The 25,621-nt window shown below is 36.0% G+C and overlaps 1 protein-coding gene across 1 annotated transcript; it reads right to left on the bottom strand.

Annotated features, from left to right (window-relative positions):
• Positions 1-7,207: 7,207 nt before the first annotated feature.
• LOC139778452 (uncharacterized) lies at positions 7,208-10,592 on the bottom strand. Its single transcript, XM_071716384.1, has 2 exons — positions 8,247-10,592; positions 7,208-7,837 (listed from the first exon to the last, which is right to left on the bottom strand). The coding sequence occupies exon 1, from the start codon at positions 10,405-10,407 to the stop codon at positions 8,257-8,259; it is 2,151 nt and encodes a 716-aa protein (XP_071572485.1). The 5' UTR covers positions 10,408-10,592; the 3' UTR covers positions 7,208-7,837; positions 8,247-8,256.
• Positions 10,593-25,621: the final 15,029 nt, after the last annotated feature.

Below are 25,621 nucleotides of genomic sequence, written 5' to 3'. Positions count from 1 at the left end.
CAAGAGATGAACAATTATTTTCACCTCCAAACACAAACACTGAATCGTTATCAGCAGTTTGTCTTGAAGCAAGAGATGAACAATTATTTTCACCTCCAAACACAAACACTGAATCGTCATTAGCAGTTTGTCTTGAAGCAAGAGATGATCAAATATCCAGCATAGAAACTATTCCTATACCTGATTCTTTGGTAGAATTGCCGTCTTACAATCATCTTGATCTCGAAGACCCTTGCAATTTAGACAAGTTTAACAAAATTATGAAAGAAAATTCTGAGCTTAGACATGCCTTGAACTGTATTAAACGTGACAGAGACAATTTGAAAAATAAGCTACATAGAACGCAGAAAAGGTACAAAAATCTATGCTTCCATACTTCAAAAAGATTTGAAAATGATCAATTAGACGCTCTCAGTAAAGGTGGTCATCTGAGAGGTGTGAAATGGAGCGATAAAACAGTCCTAAAGGCTCTGAGAATCCATTTTGCATCAAGCACAGTTGGCTATGAATTAATTTCTAACACTCAGATGCCTCTTCCATGCATTAGAGTATTGCAAAACAGAATGCAGCATCTAAAATTTTCTCCTGGCATATTACAAGAAATTTTTCAAGTATTGCCTGCAAAAATTAATAACATGGCATCCCTTCATAAACATTGCATGTTATCATTTGACGAGATATCCATAAAAGAGGCTCTTGAATTTGACACATCGACTAATACTTATATAGGATACTGCACTGTTCCAGCAGCAAAGCCCAGAATGAAAAAAGAATACAAAGCTCGATTTAATAATGATCCCATATTAATTGAGAAAGAACGCGAAAAAATCTCCAAGACCGCTTTTAGCAGCAAAGCTACAAAAGCAATGACATTTATCTTAGGAGGTGTCGCTAAGAGGTGGAAACAGACAGTTTGTTATGAGTTGACAGGAAATAGTTTTTGTGCTGAAACAGTAAAAAAAATACTGATTGGAATTATTAAAAAGTGCCATGATGTTGGTTTAGTGGTACAAGCAATTGTGTCTGACATGGGAAATCGCAGCGTCTGGACAGCTTTTGGTATTAATGTAGGTCCGCATTCTAATAAAGTTTGGGTACCTCATCCAATAGATCCAAATATGAAACTTTACATTATGCCAGATCCCGTACACATCTATAAAAATATTGCAGAAATGCTGCGAAGCAATAAAGAAATTTTTATTGCTCAGCAATTCGTTACTGAATTCCAGCTTCCTTCTAACTGGGTTAAATTAGATCATTTGAAAACGCTTTGCAAATTTCAAGAAAATATGCGATGGAAGTTAGCACCTGGTCTTTCAGAAGATTATTTATTAATGAATCATTTTGGAAAGATGAAGGTCGGAAATGCTTCCAGAATCTTTAATCCACGTGTTGCTGCAGCACTTAATTTCTTGTCATACCTACCAAATGGTGAGTCTGAGATGAGGACAACGGCATGGTTCATTAAGATAGTATACACGTGGTTTAAAAATATGACAGCTCGCATTCCAATTCAAGGACTTGGGAGGAAAAATCCTGAGGCATTTGCAGCTACAGTTTGTAATTTAAATTTAACTATGGATGTATTCCAAACAATGAAAGTTGGTCATGAGTGGAAACCCTGTCAAACAGGAGTCAAAGCTGCTACACTCTGTATTTTAGACCTAAGCACTTTTTACTTGGACGAAGTTGGTTTGGACTTTTTCTTGCCTGGCCGTTTCACAAGTGATATTTGTGAGAACTTGCTTTCAGCCATTTGTTACAAGCGCCCCAATCCATCCGCACTACAGTTCAAGCAACGTTTGAAAACTTGCAGTATTAGTCAATTCATGAAGCACAATTCTAAGTCCTCCTATGATCTTGATGATCGATCTGAATTGCTGAATTTATTAGATGCAGAAAACATGAAAATATCCGAAGATATTCGGTCACTTAATTCTCCATCTCTTGATGAAGAGGAAGAAATCATTCTTGCATGTCTCTCAGCTCAAGTTTTTTATGGTCTTGAGAACATTCCAGAAAATGATAAATATGTATTTTATAGAGTTTGTGGATATATTGTAAATAAACTGCGAGAAGAGAAGCCATCATTCAGAGACTGCAATGCATGTCTTCAGGCTTGTAGACACAACTCCTCTGAACCACATAGATATGGGAAATTTAATCGTATGACCAATTTTAAAGATGGTGCTCTTTTTGAGGTATTCAATGATGTATTCGAGTTACTTTTGAGCGTTGAGGAAAAAATTATGGCTATTGAGACCTCTTTGCATACCTTAAAGTGTAACTTGCTGAAATTTTTAGAAGATAAAGTATGTACTGTAACAATTTCTCCCACTTCTCCTTTAAATCTTCAATGTCACAACATTTCTCAAGAAATCATTCATCGGTACATTAAAATGAGAGTTAAGTTGATGAGTGAAAAGCCAACTGAATGTCATGCTTCCAAAGCTGCGTCATCACAGCTTTCCAGTATGAGCATGGGATCCAGATATTTAGCCAGTAAGTTCCATCCTTCCCAAAAAAAGTAAATAGTTGCCTTAAGAAAGTTCAACAGCCATAATTGTTTCCTCTAATCAACTGTGATCTTTGATCTATTGATATTTATGATCCTTTCTTTAGAAAAATAGTTGTCACATTATAAAAAAATAATTGCTACATTATTAAAAAAATTAAAATGTTAAAAAGACTTAAAAAAATTTTTTTTTAAATACAATGTTTACATATTGTTCAATATATATTTATATAAATATATAATATATAATATATATATAATTAATATAATTAATAAATTAAATTTAAGGAAAAATAAATAAATTAGATATTTACATACATAAATATTGTATATAAATATTGAAATAAATATAATATTGTGTGTAAAATAATAAGTAATTAAATATAAATATATAATCTATATTTATATATAAATATATAATATATAGTATATATAATTAATATATTTAATGAATTTGCTATAATTTAAGTTAAGCAATAATTAAGGTAAGTAAAAAAAAGTTAACAAGGTAAGTGCAAATATATGGTATGTATAAGTAAATAAATATATGTATAAATAAATAAATAAATAAATATATGTATAAATAAATAAATAAATATTATTATTATATATATTATATATATTTTATTTATTAAAATAAATTATATTATAAAATATATTATATTATAAAATAATATAATTTTAATATAACTACCCAGTAAACACAAAGTAACAATAATATAACTGTTTTGTTATAATTTCTTACTCAACAATATAACTGTTATGTACAAGGCATGTTATATTACAGTTATATTATTGAGTGGAAAATTATAATATAACAATTATATTATTGTTACTTTGTGTTTACTGGGTATTGATCGCCATGTTGCATGCTTTATTCTTTTGTGCAGCAATTTCAAGTCAATCAGTTTGCGCCCCTCGTATCTAGAGGCCTTCTAGAACTATCCATTAATATAAACATACACAAATGTAATGCAATTTGTTTATTAAAAATGAATTTCGAAAATTATTTATAAAAAGTAATGAAAATCATACATACCATTAGATACTGAAACATCAACAATTTCTGGGTTAGTATTATCTTGGGAAGTAGGAAGCGCGCATACGTTTCCTGCATCTACAGATGGTTCTTCTAAACATATAATTATATGTATTGTATATAAAGTATAATTTATTGCACAATATGATGGCACAGCAAAAAACTAGATATCTCTCATAGATACTATAAATAAATTAAAAGGAATATAAGAGTCAGTTACTTACAAAGAAAATTAAAGTAAAAAAATTCAAAAATATTTGATTATTAATAAAAAATATTATCAGTACTATTTTTCCAGAGAACGCTATAGCTGATTTACATTCTAACAAGTATCTTATTTGTTATTTGAATTATGACTATGTTATAAGCCAAAGTTATAAGCCACTATGTTACAGTGCCAGACTAGAGTCAAGCTCAACAGGGTCTTCTTTCCCCGCTAATTTTTCCAAGCCCGTTCCCTTGGCAGTGGTTTCGCTTAAGCCAAAAAAGTAACACCCCAGATAGCAAAATGTTAGCAGAATGCGCGCAGATTGGCAGCAAATTTGATCAAAATCCCACATCAAAACCATAGCCATCTGTGTCCGCATTAAGCTCGTGTTCTGTCGACAGAGCCTGCTGACAGGCAATGTAAGCAGATTGCCAACAGAAACCGCGCAGAGCCTGCATACATAACCTGGCAGCAGATTGGCAGCAAAAACCGAGCAGAGCCTGCGCGCTCGACCTGAGAACAGATTGGCAACAAAAACCGAGCAGACTTTGTCCATAATCAGCTGTCATTAGCTCTTTAAATGATTCCTGACCTATACTGTTAATTAAGCGTTTTTTTTATGAAAAAGGAATACAAATGTAAAATACAATAATTTTAAAAATGGAAAATATATTATATATTATAATACATGAAATACATATAAAACATTACAACTCAAGAGCTAATATTACAAAGTTTCAATGTGTGTGTGTGTGTGTGTGTGTGTGTGTGTGTGTGTGTGTGTGTGTCGAACGCTATTATAATTAAAATTGTACAGATAAGAAATTTAAAGACCAGAAATAAATTATCATAAATGAAATTGTTATTTTGTCAGAAATGAAATAATGAAAAAATGAGAAAAAATTATAATATTACTCAAGTATATATAAGTCAGTAAAGGATACCACAAAAAAAAAATTGTATTAACACTCAATTAATAAAAGATAATTTAAAAGAACAATAAAATTATCCTTTATAAATTATTCCTCACTAATTGAGTTCTACAATTGTTTTTTATGAAATCCTTTATCACAACCTATACTTACTTGACAAACATTTTCATTTTTTTTATCTTTTCACATTATTTTTTTGTTTACTTCTAACAAGATAACAATTACCACCGTAATATGTAATATATTACAATGACATCTGTTACATATGTTATCTCGATATCTTCATCCCGACGTCGTCTTCGTATGGAGAGATGAGGATTGCTGCTCCTCTTCTCCGATGTCCCTTTGGCTTTGGCACAGGTTTACCTAAACACACAAAATTACAATATAAAACTAGAAATCGGAAGGACGTGCATATTATAGTTGGAATGGCGCTAAAAAGACCGATTATTTATTGCAAACACGAGAAATTTCCATGTCTTATCGATTTAAAAAATGGGCGCTGAAAAGTGCCGTTTCGTCTGTTAACACAGACAGAGACCACACTGGTCTCTCTCCTCCTTCTCCCCTCAACTCCTCCTCTCTTCCTCTCCTCCTCCTCTTTCTCTCCTCCTACTTTTCCTCTCCTCGCTCTTTGGTTTTCCATATAATCGTGCTTCTGCGGAGAAAATATACACATGAAAACAATATATAAGTAAATTATACAAAGAACGAGCTTTCCAGCTAGCGACATCAATCGACACAGGTATCATTCTGTTCTTGTTCAATATTCAATGCGCAATAAAAGCAGTATGATACTTGTGTCGATTTGTGTTGCTTATAGCTAGAAATAAAAATTCCCCAAAAAGATAAAAATTATATATCGGGGTCATTCTACAATACGTCACAAACACCCCGTCACCAGTCGCGAAGGATATGGCAACTGCTAGTTAAAAAATGTTATTTCCGGTTGCGCTAACAATTACGGTTACCAAACGAGAGTTGGGCAACTTTCTCTTAGCAATGATTACTGTCAAGAGCAACCAAAAATAATACTTTTTAACTAATCGCTGCCATTCTTCGTGATTGGCAACGGGCCGTTTGCGATATGTTGTAGAATGGATCTAAGTGTCTCATGTCGTTAACGCGTAGCTAAACCTAGACATTCTAATCGATTTCGTTTTTAATTAAGAATAACTTTCAACTTTCTACATAAAATACATTAAATTTGTGTATATATATTTTTCCAGATAACATGCATGTTGCATAAGACATCGTAAAGATATCTTTAAGACAACTAAGATATCTTAAGATATCTTTAAGATATCTTTACGACGTCTTATGCAACATGATGTTATCTGGGTTTATGTTGAAAGTTGAAATATTAGTATTTAAAAGCAAAAACAATACAAATGTCCAGTTTTAGGTACTCGGCCGGGCATTGATATTTTTACCTTAAAATAATATAATTCTTAGTCGTTTATTGTTTCTTCAGAGTCGTCTTTCTCTCTTGTCCTCTCGTCGCTCCAAAAGTTGCAGCTGACTCTTCTTACGACTGTCCGTGTGCGTGGATCACGCATCTTGCTGCGATGTCTTTCCTTTGCAATGCGCACAGCTTCCCACATTTAAACTTGGAATTCAGATCGCGTTGGCTTCTGAAAGTGCCGGTTCCTGCATACAGTTTCTAGAAGAAAGTGTGAAATACATCAGAAACGTAATATTTAAAATCTGTGTCAGTAAAAATGGAAAAATTCGTACCGTATATTGCCCTCATCAGACGAGCATTATTGTACAAGGATCGCTGCCCTTCCTCTCGGCCCTACCAGGTAAACGACAGCATCAGTCAATCCTTTCCTTCAAAAAGATTTACGGCTTCCTTTAAATAGAAGCCATCGATGTATTTGAAATAAATTACCTAAAAAAAAAAGAATAATTAAAATGCGTAGTAAAAGCTACTTTTATATTTATATATATAAGATTTATAAAAAACAGATAAGTTTGTCAAAAAGATGTATACTTGTAAACAATATATACATATATATAAATTACAGGAAATTAAAGGAGCTACTCGATCGCGTGAAGGCAGAGCTGAAGTAAGAATAAAATGTATATTAATATGAAACTCCTCTTTTTCTAACTTTGTGTAATCTTTTTGTTTTCATAAAAATAAAAAGACTATTAGAAAAAATATTGAAATGCGAACAGGATCGCCATTCCGCGCCGCAAAAACCTGCTGGATATTCGAAATGATCATAATTAAAACAGACGGACGCATTCAAAAATATCGACCACAACATTATTCGCCGATGCTGTAAGAACAATTTTGCCCTCATTAATTCTTAAATATGTATCATATTTTCGAATGCATCCGTCTGTTTTAATAGTCTATTCATTTTTATTCATATCTATTAATATACATTTCATTCTTACTTCAGCTCTGCCTTCACGCGATCGAGTGGCTCCTCTAATTTTCTGTAATTTATATATATGTATACATTATTTACAAGTATACATCCTTTTGACAAACTTATCTGTTTTTTATAAATCTTTGTAGATACAAGTATAAAAGTAGCTTTTGTCTGTATTTCATTTCGGAACTTCCTGTGAATAATGGATACCATGTCCCTCGTTTTTACCACACGGTAATGGCAACGTGTTTTCTTGTTAATAGATCTGGATCTTGCGGCATTCTGTAACTTGAGAAAAGTATATTAATATATTTTATCAGCAACTGCAGAAAGTGTTAAATTTTGTGCATTGTGTGTGTGTGTGTGTGTGTGTGTGTGTGTGTGTGTGTGTGTGTGTGTGTGTTTGTATGATAGACGATGATGTGTATACGTGTGTATTTGTGTATGTCTGTATTTGTGAAGCGTACCCGATGCAAGGTGAAGTGTTGTGTGTTACGTGCGGTTGTGTGTGTGTGTGTGTGTGTGTGTGTGTTATGTGCGTGTTGTGTATATGGATGTGTCATGTGTGTATATTAATATTAGTAGGCGTAAGGTTCTCATCCAGCATCCTGTTGATGTCCTCGATGTCGACGTCGATCATCCCTGATACGATAGTAGCTGTTGCTGTGCTCCTCCTCTACTTTACTAGATTTTCATCCAAAAACGTCGTTTGGTACCTCGATGACTTGCTAATGATGCGTTTTGGCCAATCTATATCTATATTTGTAAGTATAAGAATATATGTTAATATATTTTGTACATTAGAAGTATAGTAATGTTGTTTGCGTTCTATAATATGTGTATATACCCAGTGAAAACAACCTAATCAAAATGATACGAGCCATCATTTGGCTTATCACATTTCACCTTTTATTCTGTCAATAAGTGCCTGATGTCTCAGGAAATTCCGGATCCCAAAAACCTTTAAAAAGATTATGTAAATTCGCTTACTTTTGTAATTTACATTGTTTTGAAGTACACAATCGACTCCCAGGTAGAACAGAGGAAGTGAAGATAAACGACGATGTTTTGACGTCATTTCGATTAGGCTGTTTTCACTGAGTGCACATTAATAATTTGTCAAAATATTCAATCTTATAATTATATGATAAAAGAATAATCTCACGTTTTATGTTTTATGTTGATTCCATGTGTATCATGGTTGCAACAATGTATTTAGACGACTCCACATCGTCGTCTCCATCACTGTCCCTGTCATCCAGTAATGTATTTTCCCACAAAGGCATTCTATAACATTTCGCTTTGACTTCGTTTAATTTAACAAGAACGATCTCACTACTGATATTGCCACATTTATATATTCCAAAGGCTGAGGATACTATGTCGCCTATGTTATAAAAATTATCCACCTCTAAAAATCGTTTAACAGCCAAACGATATGACCTGTTGTCTGCGACAATATTTGAAACGATACAGATTGATCCATCAAACAAAATACAACAATTGTCTCGTACGTCAGTACTTAGGTATAGTCCATTAAATTGTATTTTACAATAATGAAGACCATTATTACGTGGCATTGATACACGAATGGATGACTCAATATTGAGATTAGGTTTAGACCCGTGAAGTTGTTGCTCTGTCATTCTATTAAAGAATTGTTGAAGAGGTAGATCTGGTTTTCTACAATACTTCCTAAAAATTGACATATTATTTTCGTACGGAAAAGCGGAAAAAGAATCTAAATTGCCAAGACGTCTAACGTCATTGACGAGATGCACAAGACAATGGACATTATAGCTATTAAAATTTGGACCATAAAGAGAGTTACAACGAAGAACAAATTTTTGCAACGCAAGTTCTGCAAACTTGAGATCCTTTCTCGATGGACACTTTGAGACCAAGACTCTTATAGCACAGTGTAAGAGTAAGAAGTGCTTGTACAATTGTTCATCCAATATACCATACAATACAACTGGCCCTGTATAGAGAAGAAATTGGCGAAACTCTGTTGCTTTATATTTCGAATATACATCTAGAGGTCTAGGTTGTCTTGCAAATTCTGTGGGACAATATTTTTTTAAAATATTTAAACGATTAGAAATTCTAGAAATAGATCTTCTCGAAAGCTTCGCCTCCCGTGAGTATTTTCCATGCACCCACGCAGTGCACAGTTTCTTCATAACACCTATATTCACAGAATGCATATATTCGAAAGGGACTTGCGAAACCATTCCCATTGGCAGTGCTGATAACGGGCTTCTGCCCTCTTTGTGATGATCTTCATCTATGCATAATGCATATTCTTCATCAGTGCGAAGAGGATGATCGACACCATTAAAGACACAGCGACCATCGCTTTGTGTGCCAGAAACTTTGCACTTTGAACAGGGATGAAAAGACATATGACCACGATGATTTAAAATAAAAGCTCGAGCTGGTGCATCAGCTATGAAACACCTTAACTTTATTGGTATTTTATTTCCACGAAAATGTATACCTCCATTGGACATAATTGCTTTTACATCGGCAACGAATTTTTCGAAGAAAATATTGGGATCATGTGGCTTTTGTGCGCCTTTATAAATTCCTACAACTATTGGTTTCATATTTTGTACATTTGACACTCTGCATTGAATCGGCCAGATATGAATACTAGCCGATTTATCTAACGTACATCCATCTGTATTAAAATCGAGTTCCAATTCTCTAACAACTGCACCTACAAATAAGGAATTTGAGAGATTTTCAACAATTGCAGTATCAAGGTTAAAGTGAATGTATTCTCCTGGTTCGACATTACATACAACAACACGATGTCGTGGTGTATTTAGAAGAGTTCTAACATCTTTGGGCAAAGTAGACAAGCAGGAATGTGTTCTCAAAACCGACAATACACTGTTACCTTGGGAATGTGTCAGATTATTGTCAACAAAGCAAGACGCTAAATGTTCGGAAAAGGATGATTTTGATGAACTAGTAAAAAGTAAAGAGCATGCACGAGAATCATGTAAAGAGGTGGAAGAAGAGCAAGATACCGTATCATCTTCTACGTTAACGCAATTTTCTTCAAGATCAATATTATTATTATGTAAGACATTAATATTACTCGAAAAACTATAACCTCTTATTTCAACGGGTGAAGCAGGAATAATATCTTGCGATGTGGAATTATTACTTGACTGTATGCGTGCAACGTTACATATTGTTTGAGATTTTTGCGAACGTAAATTCTTTCTTACTTGAATCATAATCCTACTTCGTTGTCTCATAGACAACTTATGCAGCAACTTTCGCGAGGTGGATAATTTAAAATGAGGTTTCATATTTACGTATATTTCCTGTTGCAGAAACGCGAAAGATGTATAGTAGCCTCGAATCACAAGTCACAAATTCGTTGAGTGTAACTCACTGCAGTCACTGATGTTGAACTGATCCTTCTTCTTCTTCTTCTTGGTAGGAAATAACAGTTGAACTCCGAATGGCTACGTGCAGCATGCACGTTAAATTATTGTCTATAAAGTAAGAAGTTAAATCATGTTCGTGAAAGGATGATTCTGATAAAGAAATACAAAATAAAGGAAATGTATACACAAAAAACGTAAAGAAGTGGAAGAAAAGCAAAAGATCTTTTATTATCATTCTCTATTTTACACAACACGTGTGATAAATGTCTCAATATCAACGTTAAAGGTATATTTAATATTAATTACACTCGAAGAACTACATCTTGCAACCAATGAAGCAGAAATATCTTGCAATGCGGAATTATTCAATTTTATATGTTATGCAAACATTTATAGTTACACGTGAAAGAATTTTGCAAGTGCAATTTTCCCCTTACTTTAATTATATAATCTTTACTTCGTTCTCTCGTGTACAATTTATGTAGCGACGTGAGGTGTAAAATAAAAATTAGGTTTTATATTTACGCACCTTCCCTATTGTACGGGCAAAATGTGATATCCTCGCAGCACAAATCACAAATTCGTCGAGTGTAACTTATTGCTACCGCCACTGGTCACAGTTGAACTCGGAATAAGCGCCATAAGCAGTAACACGCCACACGCCACGTGTAACACACCGTGGAACTCAATATCCAATCACGAGGTCCTCCAATATGGCGCCACCAATCTGAGATCTCCCTTTTCGCGCCTAACCGATACATCGCGATTGCCATTAGTTCGGTTAGGCGCCAAAAGAGAGATCTCAGATTGGTGGAGCCATATTGGAAGACCTCGTGATTGGATATTGAGTTCCACGGTGTGTTACACGTGGCGTGTGGCGTGTTACTGCTTATGGCGCTTGTTCCGAGTTCAACTGTGACCAGTGGCGGTAGCAATAAAGTTACACTCGACGAATTTGTGATTTGTGCTGCGAGGATATCACATTTTGCCCGTACAATAGGGAAGGTGCGTAAATATAAAACCTAATTTTTATTTTACACCTCACGTCGCTACATAAATTGTACACGAGAGAACGAAGTAAGGATTATATAATTAAAGTAAGGGGAAAATTGCACTTGCAAAATTCTTTCACGTGTAACTGTAAATGTTTGCATGACATATAAAATCGAATAATTCCGCATTGCAAGATATTTCTGCTTCATTGGTTGCAAGATGTAGTTCTTCGAGTATAATTAATATTAAATATATCTTTAACGTTGAGACATTTATCACACGTGTTGTGTAAAATAGAGAATGATAATAAGATCTTTTGCTTTTCTTCCACTTTTTTACGTTTTTCGTGTATACATTTTTTTTATTTTGTACTTCTTTATCAGAATCATCCTTTCATGAACATGATTTAACCTCTTACTTATTTATAGACAATAATTTAACGTATATTTCCAATATAACAGTAGTATGTTGCATCGGTTCTAAAAACACATACTTGTTTCTCTAAATTGGCCCACAAAGATATGTCATGCAAATGTTAGAATATTCTTTTAAATACACCACAATATTGTGTTATATGTATATAATTAATTATGTCAAACCAGAAGAATTATATTCACTTTAATCTTAAAACAGAAATTGTTAAAAGTCTCTCAAAAGCTTCATGCATTTCTAACTATATTGTTAACTAGAGTCATAGATGTACTTGTAATTACGAAACATATTAACATACATTCTTATATATACTTACAGATATTATAGATATGCAGCGGTTAAAGCGCGTCATTAACAAGCCTTTACGATATCAAACGACGTCTTCGGAAACAAGTCCTCTGAAAAGGAAGAAAACAGCAGCAGCAGGAACTGAGACTAACGCATCAGGAACGATCGACGATGACTTTGAGGACATCAACAAACAGCTGGAGAGCAGGAGCCCTACGCCTACTGATGACATTATTAATACAGACATGATACAGTCATATACACAACATACACCTCAATACACGCACACAAACACACAACCGCACACGAACACACAACCGCACACAAACATACAACCGCACACAAACACACAACCGCACACAAACACACAACCGCACACAAACATTTTATCATACACAAGATGCGCTCCACAAATACAGACATACGGAAATACACCACACGCGTACACACCGCCTGTCATACAAGAACACACATACAATAATGCACCACACCCGTACACACCGCCTGCCATACAAGAACACACATACAATAATGCACCACACCCGTACACACCGCCTGTCACACAAGAACACACATACAATAATGCACAAAATTTTACACTTTCCGCAGGTACTGATAAAATATATTATACTAATAACACTTTGCCTCAGTTGCAGGATACCGTTGCAAGATCCAGGTCGTTTCAAGACACACGTTGCCATCAACGTTATGGTGAAAATGAGAGACGGTATTCTCAAAAGGTGACTGATGTTCGTTCACAGGAAGTTCCGATGCAAGAAAAAAGTACAGACAAAAGGTACTTTTATACTTATTTGTACAAAGATTTATAAGAAAAAAATGAGTTTCTCAAAAGGATGTATATTTGTAAATAATTACATATATAAATTACAGGCAAGAGGAGCGACTCGATCGCATGGAGGCAGAGCTGAAGTAAGTATGAAATATATATATTTTAATATAAAACGTTCTCTTTTTCAAAGTCTAACTTTGTGTAATGTTCATGTTTTCAGAAAAATAAAAGGACTATTAGAAAATATATTAAAATGCGTACAGGATCGCCATTCCGCAACAGTAAAACCTGCTGGATTTCCTATATCAACATTACAGCAGATGGACGTATTCGAAAACATTGACCAGAACGGTTATTCCGATGCTGTAAGTTAAGAACACTTTTGCTCTCATTAACTCAAATATGTATTTATTATGCATTTTAATTAATCTTAATTTTTTCAGGTAAATTATTTCGAATATGTCGGTGGCTTTCATTTAAAGGAAGCTGTAAATCTATGCTTGAAGGAAAGCTTAACCGACTCACTGACGCGGTCATTCACCTGGTGGGGCCGACAAGAAGGACAGCGACCCTTGTATAAAGCTCGTCTGATTACAGCAATATACGGTACAAATTTTTCCACTTTTACTAACAAAGATTTTTAATATTATGTTTCTGATATATCTTATACTTTTTTCCAGATGCTGTATGCAGGAACCGGCACTTTCCAAAACCAACGCGATCTGAATTCCAGGCTCAGATGCGGGAGGCTGTTCGCGTTGCGAAGGAGAGAAATCGCAGCAAGATGCGTGGTCCACACACACGGACAGTCGAGGCGAGAGGGGTCAACCACGACTTTTGGAGCGACGAAAGGACAGGAGAGGAAGACAACCCTGAAGAAGAAACGTTAAACAAATAAGAATTACATTATTTGTTTCAGGTAAAAATGTCAAAGTCCGGTCGAGTACCTAAAACTGGACATTCGTGTTGTTTTTGCTTTTAAATAGTAATATTTAAACTTTTACATAAAATTTTACATAAAATTGTATACAACAATGTAATATATAACGTATATTCTATGAAGGAAGTTAAAATATTTTTAATTAATAACGAAATCAATTAGAATGTCCAGGTTTAACTACGCGTTGAGATATGAAACATTTAGAGTTATTCTACAATACGTCGCAAACGCCTCGTCGCCAACCGCGAAGAATGGCAACAGTTAGTTGAAAATTATTAATTCCGATTGCGCTTATTGACAGTTACGGTTGTTAAGAAAGTTGAACTTTTGAACTTTTTGGCAATAGCAACTGGCAATCGGCAATCAGAAATTACACTTTTCAACTAGCGTGTTGCCATCCTTTGCAATCCTGACGACGGGATGTTTGCGACGTATTGCACAATGACTCTAACAGTTTTTAATCTTATATGTATAATTTACTTATACATTGTTTTTATAAGTACCTTTTCTCTGCAGGAGAATCTGTGAAGAACCAAGGCAAATGGATCCTAAGAGCGAGGAAAGGAAGAAGAAAAAGAAGGAGAGGAGGAGAGCAGAAGGAGTAGGAGAGAAGGGCAGAAGAAGTTGAGGGATGAAGGAGGAGTTGAGGGGAGGAGGAGAGAGACCAGTGTGGTCTCTGTCTGTGTTAACAGACGAAACGGCACTTTTCAGCGCCCATTTTTTAAATCGATAAGACATGGAAATTTCTCGTGTTCGCAATAAATAATCGGCCCTTTTTAGCGCCATTCCAATTATAATATGCACGTCCTTCCGATTTCTAGTTTTATATTGTAATTTTCTGTGTTTATAAGTAAACCTGTGCCAAAGGGACATCTGAAGAGGAGCAGCAGTCTTCATCTTTCCATGCGAAGACAACGTCGGTGTGAGGAGGAAAGCCAGCGTATGTCGAGACAGCGTGTAACAGATGTGATTGTGATATTACATATTATGGTGGTAATTGTTATCTCGTTAGAAACAAATAGAGAATTAAAAAATGAAAAAATTAAAATGGTTGTGTGTATGTCAAGATGTACAGCTTATTAGTAAAGAATATTATAAAAGATACTATATATATAAAAAAGATATTGTACTAAAAACCAATTAGTGGAGAATATAATAAGAAAATTTTACTGATTTTTAAATAATATTTTTAATTAATTACCTCTCATTAATTGGTTGTTATTACAATTGTTCTCTATAATATCCTTTACTGACCTACATATACTGGAATAATTTAATTTTTTTCTTATCTTTTTATTATTTTGTTTCTAACAAGATAATTTGATTTATGATAATAATTATTTCTGGCCTGCTAAATTTCTTACCTGTAAAATTTTAAATATGATAGTGTTCTACACCACACGCATATATACATTGAAACTAATGTATGTAATATAATTATAGAGCGCCATTCTAATAATTTAATATATTATTGAGTTGTAAAATATTTGTTTTATACATTTTATGTATTGTAGTATATAAAATAAAATATATGTATGTTCTATTTTTGAAATTATATGTATATTATTCCACATTTGCATTCTTTTCTCATAAAAAGAAACGTTTAAATATACAGTACAGATCAGAGATAATTTTTGAATTAAGAGCTAAATGCGCGTCACTTCAACAGCTGATTATCGACAGGATCTGTTCAGTTTTTGCTGCCACTCTGTTCTCAAGTCACGCGCGCAGGCTCTGCTCGATCTTTGTTGTCAATCTGCTGCCAAGTATGTGTGCAGGCTCTGCGCGGTTTCTGCTGCCAATCTGCTCACATTGCCTGTCAGCAGGCTCTGTCGCATTTCTGGTTACAGTTTGACAACATCGTCTGATAGAGCAGTTTTCGCGTGCAATTTGTTGCCTTTCTGATACCAAAAATTTAATGCAGATTCTGCTTGGAATCTGCTGCTCAGGTTTGGCTATCTGGGTATTTTCAAATGTTCCCGCCAAAAATGGAGCTTATATTTATTTATTTATTATTTTTTATTTTTTTGATTTTGGAGCCAATATTTTAACTGTTGGCGATCTTAATTTTTTATACTATGTTGAAATTGAAATTTTAACAATATAAGCATTTTATTCTCTTTTCTAAGCCTTGAACAACATTGAAAATAATTTTCATAACTAAATATCAAAAAATGAATAAGTAAGGAGACATTTTTCATGCTGGGGTCTTTTAGACCCCATGTGTCATTCTTTAGATCGGATTTGGCTTTATTCCGATAGCAAGTGTCATTACCAGTATAATTTCTCTTTCGAGTAAAAAATGTTTTTTTTTTTTTTAGATTATTTGGTGACTATATTTTACAATTCGAAATTTTTTAAGCTCCTTGAAGATAACCTTATACAGGACTATTGTGTGATTATTAAGGTCATCAGGAGTCCTGCATGTCTTAATCTCCTCTTTTTGCTAACTATTTTAGCACTAAAAAACTATATATTAAGGTTTTTACCTCAAGCTACGTATGCTAGAGATAGGAAAATTGTTTAAAGGTTCGACTTTTTACTTTATAATTAATATATCGCATATATCATATCGCTCGGGTCGAAGAATGTGTCAAATAAAAATTGTGCATAATTGCATTGTCTACAAAAGTTGATTTGTAACTTACTTAAGTTGCAACTTAATTTTACATCGAATAGTTAACTTACAAAATTAAAAACAAACACAAATATTTGATATTGTAAAATGTAAAAAAACGAGTAAAATCATTAAAAACTGATGATAAAGTTGAAAATCGGCTCAATTTTTCTCTAAAATATGCAATACAAGTTTGCAAAATGACAATGCAATTATGCACAACTTTTATTTGATATATTTTCTGATCCGAGCGATACGATGCGATATATTAGAATAATCTAAAAAGTCGCACATTTAAATATTTTTCCTACTTCTAGCACACCTTGCTTGAGGTAAAAAAGTATGTTACTTGTAGTGTCAAGATTAAGAGGTTGACAGAAAAAATGGTCAGATAACAATTTATTCCAGCTTAAATCTTTTGCCGATTAGACTACTTGCATAGTTCTTGAGATATCTGCGTGTATTATTTAAAATGAGAGATATCGCGTACATGTACGTTTATATTCTTATGTTTGTATGTTTTTTTGTGACAGACAAACAAATGTAACGAGACTACGAAAGTAACGGGTTCTAAAGTGATTGATAAGAATAATACAATAAAGGAAAATCAATTGCATGTCGAAGATTTAAAGAAACAGGTAAATTATTAAATATTTTATTTACGACTTAATCATGACTATTGCGAAGTTGGATCATTTACCGTTTCAAATATTTAGATACGCGATTTCAAATCCCAAAATGATTTACTGCGCTCGGAAAACAATAAATTGAAGAAAAACATTAAAGATAAGGAAAACGTCTTAAATGACGTAATGCAATTAAATGTGTCCTTGCAGAAACATGTAATAGACAATTTTGGCGAACTAAAAGGTAAATTCATATACTAGATTGTTTATTATTTTAGTGATAATAAAAAGAATTTATGCCTTTCATGTTCTATTTGTATATATGTATACATTGCAGCTATCGTAGCAGATTTATGCAAAAAAAAAAATGCTGAGAAGGGACATACGAATCCCGGTGAACTACCCGTAGGGTACAGAAGTGCAGAAAAAAATTTGGTACTTTAACAATGCCTTTTTGTCAACATCTATATTCAGTAAACTTTATCTGGTAATCCATTAACATATTTGTTGTGTATTAAACTAATGAATATGTACTGAGAACCCGCCATAAGAGTGGGAGCGCCCCCCCACTCTCTTGCTTTGCAGTCAGTCCTCTGCCTGCCTGTGTTAATGGCACCACGCGTGCCTGTGTGCAGAATAAAGTACAAGATTTGTGCGTACCTGAGCTTCAGTCTATTACCTATCCCACGCCAATACATTACAACTGGTGTCAGAAGTGATAACATTCACACCTCAAGAGGGATACGAATATACTCGCCGTAAAATCAGTTATCAAATCTTCGATTGCTACGTGAATCGAGAACCGGAATTCCAAGATGGAGGTTCCCCCAGAATTATTACAGGCGCTTACAAGCATGATGGTTAGCGCCATCCAGTCGTCCGCGACACAAGCTACGGCGAATGCAGGTACCACAGGCAGAACACCCGCGACATTGCAGTCGCCAAAGCCGCCGTCGCTCACGGTAAACGAATACCGATCGTCGGAAGGATCCTTAGTTGAGGATTATTTCAAGAGATTTGATTGGGCTCTCCAATTAAGTAAGATACCGGAAGAGCAGCACGCGAATTACGCTCGCGTATATATGGGCGCAGAACTTAACAATGCACTCAAGTTCTTAATCAGCCCGCGGCTACCAGAGGACTTAACCTACGATGAATTACGTACGATACTCATCAGGCATTTCGACCGCCCAAAGAATAAATACGTAGAGAGTATTAAATTTCGTCTCATTGTGCAACAAAAGGGTGAAACTATCGCTGCTTTCGCACTGCGCCTCAGACAGGGCTCTGCACATTGCCAATACGACGAGTTCCTTGACAGGATGCTTATTGAGCAATTTCTACATGGACTCTCAACACGTGAGATATGCGACGAGATTATCGCTAAGAAGCCATCCACCTTCGCGGAAGCGTACGAGATCGCGAATACCCTCGAAGCCACGCGCAACGTCAGTAACGAGGTTAAAGTTGCCGGAATAGGAACCGCATCCGAAGCCGTGCACAAGCTGGGATATGCGCCATCGCAATTCAAGCGACAGAAGAAGGGCACACAGCAGAAATCTCAACCACATGAGCGTAACGAGCAAAAGAATCCGCGTTTCAAACGGAGTTCCGAGAAGAAGGAGCGTACCTGCGCAAGCTGCGGTGGACCGCACGCACGTGACAAGTGTAGGTTTCGCGAGGCTATATGTCATAATTGTGGCAAGAAAGGACACATCGTCAAAATTTGTAAATCACCGAAGCAAATTCAAGCCCCTGCAGAAACAATGGATCAGGTTGCAACTGACACACAACCGGCGTCACGGGTCGACACTGTGCAACGTTTGGACAAACTCAGTGAAACTGACAGATATGATATTTCATCTAAGCGCACGCTTACGGTAAACATCGATGGTCGAAATTTAGAAATGGAGTTAGATACGGGTGCGCCCTGCGGTATTGTGAGTAAGGAAACTTTGCTTTCAATTAAACCCAATTGCAAGTTGTTCAAAACTGATAGACGTTTTGCTAGTTATACAGGGCATCAAATTAATTGCATCGGACGTACACCCGTGACAGTTACGTTAGGCATGACTACTCGAAAACTCGATCTTTATGTCGTTGACGGTAATTTTGATTCACTATTTGGCAGAGAATGGATCTCCCAATTTACTCACGAGATAAAGTTTCACGAACTTTTTGACGCGCCGGATAGCATTCATACGATAATTACGGAGACACCTAACCTCCTCGAAGAGCAGAAGACTCGTCTAGATCAATTCTTAATGAATTATCAAGATTTATTTAGCACGGTAGCGGGCAAGCTGACAGGACCGCCAGTCTCAGTCCACTTCAAACCAGGAGCAACACCCGTTTTCGCCCGTGCACGAGAAGTCCCTCTAGCATTACGTGATGCTTACGCCAAGGAGATTGACGCTAAAATAGCTTCAGGATTCTACGAAAGAGTAGAACATTCGGAATGGGCTTCTACAACACATATAGTTATGAAGAAAAACGGTAAATTAAGAATTACAGGTAATTACAAGCCTACGTTAAATCCACGCATTGTCATTAATGAACACCCTATCCCTAAGGCAGAGCACTTGTTTAACCGAATGAAGGGTGCAAAGCTTTTCTGTCATTTAGATATTACGGACGCTTACACGCACCTTCCAGTTGACGCAGAGTTTAGTCATGCATTAACACTGAACACTCCAACACACGGACTAATTCGTCCAAAACGGGCAGTATATGGAGCATCCAATATCCCGGCAGAGTGGCAACGCCGTATTGAAACAGTCCTAAAAGATCTAGAAAATGTAACAGTATTTTTTGATGACGTAACAATATCTGCAGATAGCTTTGACAGTCTTCTATCAACACTAGATACGGTTCTGCAACGATTGAGAGCCAACGGTCTTAAATTAAACCGTGACAAATGCGTCTTTGCTACTCCATCGGTGGAATTTTTAGGCCATAAAATCAACGCTCAAGGAGTGCACAAGTCTGATAAGCACATCAAAGCGATTAGGGATGCACCTAAGCCATCCACGCAAGCAGAACTTCAATTATTTCTGGGAAAAGCAACATATTACGGGTCTTTCATTCCGGACCTGTCCAGCAGGAGTCGTCCACTACGGGACATGCTAAACAGACATCTTTTTCAATGGACAAGAGCAGCGGAGGAAGCATATATAGACATCAAGAATGCGTTGATATCGCCTCAGGTTTTGATGCCTTACGACCCGCAATTGCCACTGGTACTGGCTACAGATGCCAGCAAAACAGGTTTGGGAGCTGTATTATCTCACCGGCTTAATAATGGTTCCGAGCGTCCTATCGCTTATGCAAGCCGCACGATGACGCCTACGGAGCAACGTTATCCACAAATTGACAAGGAAGCACTTGCCATAGTATGGGCTATCAAGAAATTTTTCTACTACGTATACGCCCGCCACTTCACACTGATAACGGACCACAAGCCTCTCACGCAGATTCTTCATCCGGAGAAGTCCCTTCCTGTATTATGTATTAGCAGAATGGCGAACTATGCGGATTATCTTTCCCATTTTGACTTCGATATTATATATAAGCCTACGAAAGCCAACATAAATGCTGATTATTGTTCCAGAATGCCTTTACCTTCAACAACAGATACAATTCACAAATTGTCTGTCCGGGAAGAGGAAGAGATACAGCACGGTGATGGATTCGACCATTTTGTTACGCACCAGATCAAGCAGTTACCGGTGCGAGCGGAGCACATCGCAAGTGAAACACGTAAGAATCCACACTTAAGCAAGATAATCCAGATTTTGGAGACAGGCCAATGCCTTACTCGCTTCGGATACAAAGCCCCAGAGATGAACTACACACTATCGAGAGACTGTTTACTCTTGGAACATCGAGTCATCATACCGCCATCATTGCGACCAGCCATTCTCGCCGATCTGCATGCAGCGCACATAGGCATCGTCAAGATGAAGGGCCTAGCTCGCTCTTTTGTCTTTTGGCCAGGCATAGATGCTGATATCGAGGATGTCGCCAAAGCATGCTCAGAATGTGGAAAGCATGCGCATGCACCGCCTAAATATCGCGAGCACTACTGGGAATATCCTAAAGGACCTTGGGAGCGGATTCATATCGACTACGCGGGTCCAGTCGCAGGCATGATGATACTCATTGTTGTGGACGCCTTTAGCAAATGGTTAGAAGTCAAAGTTACGAGTTCCACTACATCAACAGCAACAATCGGAATCTTGGACGAACTGTTTGCAACTTACGGCGTTCCAATCACTGTGGTCTCAGATAATGGCACACAGTTTACGTCAGCGGAATTCAAAGAATTTCTACGAGTAAGTGGAGTCAAGTACCACAAATTTACGGCCCCGTACCACCCAGCGACGAACGGTCAAGCCGAGCGCTACGTACAGACAGTCAAAGACGCGCTTAAGACGATGGCAACTACCAAGGACACTCTGCAACGAAATCTTAATGAGTTCCTGCGGCAATATCGCAAAGCTCCGCATTCAACCACTGGACGACCACCCTCACAGTTGTTCCTAGGACGAAGCTTGCGTACCCGCCTCGACCTGGTGCGGCCCGATGTTAAGAAGCCCACAAGGGCAGTGAGGCCTGAGAGTCAAGTGGTCTTGCCTTTTAGAACGTTCCAAACCTCACAGACAGTATACTTTCTTTCAGGTAATCCCCGTATGGACAGGTGGATTTCCGGAGTTATCGCCGCCCGTCTAGGAGACCTCCATTACAAAATCGAGTTCGATGGTCGACGCTTCAAGAGGCATGTCGATCAGATTAGGAGTCGTCAAGAAGGTCTCAAAACTGCCAAACAGCTACAGCCTGCTCCACCAACCGGCCGGAGTGCAACTACTCCAGAACGGTCACGGCGTATCCAATTTTACAAGAAAACGGGAGGGACACCAGCGCGCTCACCAGCCATTACACCAGTGCGCCCTCCTGCCGCTGCACCAGCGGTACCCCCGGTCAATGCTCCGCAAGGAGCAACCCCGCCTATGTCTACTCCTGCGCCGACACCACGTCGTTCCCAACGACAACGGCGACCAACACAGCGATATACACCAAGTTAAACTCATCATTTAAAGTCACTTAGAGTCCTAATGATTTCTCTCGTTTTTTTACTTTTCTTACTTTCTCTCATGTGAAGGAGGAAATGTTGTGTATTAAACTAATGAATATGTACTGAGAACCCGCCATAAGAGTGGGAGCGCCCCCCCACTCTCTTGCTTTGCAGTCAGTCCTCTGCCTGCCTGTGTTAATGGCACCACGCGTGCCTGTGTGCAGAATAAAGTACAAGATTTGTGCGTACCTGAGCTTCAGTCTATTACCTATCCCACGCCAATACATTACAATATTTTTATGTTTATTGTATTTGTTTAGATGTATCTCGGTCACGACGTTTGGATAACAAACTGTCAATATGATAGCATTGCTGCAATCAGTAAGTCAAGTGCAATGTTCGTAAAAAACATGGCAATTGCTGTTTTTGGAACAGCCGTGTTAAAATGCAGTTCGGTGACAGGGACACAGTCCAATAGAATAAAAAACAAAACGAAGAAAGAACCCCGACCAAAACTTGATTCAGCTAAATTATTGGCTGTAAGAGGTAATATAATCTTTTTCATAATTTTTTTAGTATACATATTGTACATAATATTAATACGCTTATTAATAAGATCATAAATATAAAATGCAGTCCTAAAAATTCTTGTTACAACTATAAGTAAAAAAGGTGCAACCTGCGTTTTATTTATTTGTATATTTTTATTATGATCCATTTACTTATATATTATACAAATATACAAAATAAATATATTTGCATATTAGACACTCTTCGGTATTGGCTAACCAATGAAAAGGGTTATGACGAGGTAGCCATTGAATTCGAATTGCAACAAGTTGGCACGCACATAAGCCATAAAATATACGAATAAAATAGAATATGTGGTAATAAAAAGGCAGTGCATGATCATCCAGACGTAACAGAAGGTAATATATACCAAATTCTTATGAAATAATTTAATAATGTTAACATTTTACTTATATTTTTAATTATCAGTAGGTGTTACTGACGGTAGCGTTGCCATCAACTACTGTGAAACTGACCTATTGGCAGATAAAAATGGCGATCACGAACAATTGGATATGGCAGAAAAAGACCGCGATCACGATTCGTTGAACAGAAGCGAAAATGATGAAGCCAATTCGGAAACTGCAATAAACGATGAAAACGCGGAGGAATCTTTTGAAAATAGTGGAGAAGAGGAACACACACTGTAAGTTTTCGAAAAAAATATATAATTTAGAATTATATTGTTGAGAACTATAATGAATTATCAAAGCTAATTCTTGTTGAGATTTTGATGTCACGAATATAACTTCCGTATAATATTTGTGTTTGTCATTGCACAAACATGTTAGATCATATTAGTAATCAGATTCTCGCTGTGACGACTTTCTAGGAGCAGCGTCTAATATTAACCAGACATCTCAATAATAATGCTATATTTAATTTGGACTAAAATTAACGTATTATTTACGCGATAGAGACTAATCTGTATTTTTTATGTGCTTTTTCAGGTTAACCGGAAATCAAGACTGCACACATGCTGGAAAGCTGTGAAATTTAGTTAAAAATACGAAACAAACTAAGGGGATATAATTTTCAATTGGATAATCTGTCTCATCATATCAATTTTTCAATCCTGCCTCGACGCCTCGTCCCGTGAGAAACCCCATGGCGGTAGCGCCGTCCAATCAAATGGGCCCCCGAAGCAGTCCCGGGTCTCGATAACAGAATGCGGGCCCAACACTGGACTACGAAATGCAAGTTCGATGAATCGAACTCGTGAGAAACCGAGCAAGTACCCGTCAACGCGCGGTGATTAATCTATTAATCGATTAATCGCTCTCTCTAGAGCGTCGCGATACCAACTTGTCCTTAAAGTTCGACTTCCATTCTTAATTTGCAATGTAACCAACTTACAATACATTCAATAAAATCTCCGTTAGTAACTATATATGTTTCTTGATAACTATAATTATACGTTAATATATATATGTATTATATATATATTATTATATATGTTAATATCCGTATTAAGTGGATAAAAAATTTCTTAACCATATTCGACTTAATGTCCATCATAAATAAAAAAAATTTTCCATAATTTTCATTTTATTTATACTTTCTACATTTCTATTTATTTATATCTTTCTTCGTCCCTTGATTGCTTTCTTGACTATACAAAATACCCTTAATCTATAAATACCACCCTGCCAGTTCCATATGACAATTCATATCCAAATAAAATTTGCTTCCATGTGTGTCCTATCTTTATAAAGCTATATCTATTACTGAAATAGTGTACATCTTTAAAATGCTCGAATTAAAAATATCTTCTTTCTTAGTAATAGTTCCCATTATCTTTATAAACATTTATTTTATATTTAGTTAAAAGTTATAAGTAATTTTGGATTGAGAATGAGAAGAATATATCGAAAGAATACATAAAAAACGAATGTAGTCACACGACAGGGTGTGATAGATTCGTAAACTATTTACGGAGCAACAAGTTAAATCCCATACAGCACAGAAGTTGCAGTTCCATTGCTGCAATATTGCAAATTCTGTGCTGTATGGGATACATTGGAAAATAAAGGAATTTCGCATAGAAAACGATAGGAATACATTGGACAGACAGATAGAATACGATAATTGCACATGATAGGATCGCGTACTATTTTTCGTTCAGTAAGTGATTAAATTGGAAAAGTAAGAAATTTTGGATAGAGAACGATAGCACTACATTGAAAAAAAGATAGAAAATGATAGTGTAGGTTCATGATTCGACGTGATAGATTTGTATATGATTTTTTAACCAGTATATTTCTGTATTGAAACCGAAAGGAATTTTGGTACAGAACGATAAGTACGGCATTAGCAGAATAGATAGAAAACGATAGTGTGGACTCACGATAGAACGTGATAGAATGGCGTACCATTTTTCGTTCTATTAGTAACTATATAGAAAACGAAAGAAATTTTGGATAGGGAATGATAGCACTACATTGGAAAAACAGATAGAAAATGATAGTGTAGGTTCATGATTCGACGTGATAGATTCGTATACGATTTTTTAATCAGTATATTTCTGTATTGAAACCGAAAGGAATTTTTGATACAGAACGATAAGGACGGCATTAGCAGGATAGATAGAAAATGATAGTGTTGACTCACGATAGAACGTGATAGAATGGCGTACTAGTTTTTGTTCTATTAGTGACTATATAGAAAACAAAAGAAATTTTGGATAGGGAATGACAAAAGTACATTGAAAGTACACAAAAGTTATGATAAAATACGATTGATACTCATTGCATTTGTTTATACCTTATTTTATAGATCCAATATTATATGAATTGCGGATAGC

The sequence above is a fragment of the Temnothorax nylanderi genome, unplaced genomic scaffold (genome assembly GCF_030848795.1).
Source record: "Temnothorax nylanderi isolate EJ_2023f unplaced genomic scaffold, tnyl_v1.0 TNYL_tig0184_pilon, whole genome shotgun sequence".
Taxonomy (NCBI): Eukaryota; Metazoa; Arthropoda; class Insecta; order Hymenoptera; family Formicidae; genus Temnothorax; species Temnothorax nylanderi.
Note: the sequence above shows the minus strand (reverse complement) of the source record. Positions and strands in the feature narration are given on the sequence as shown.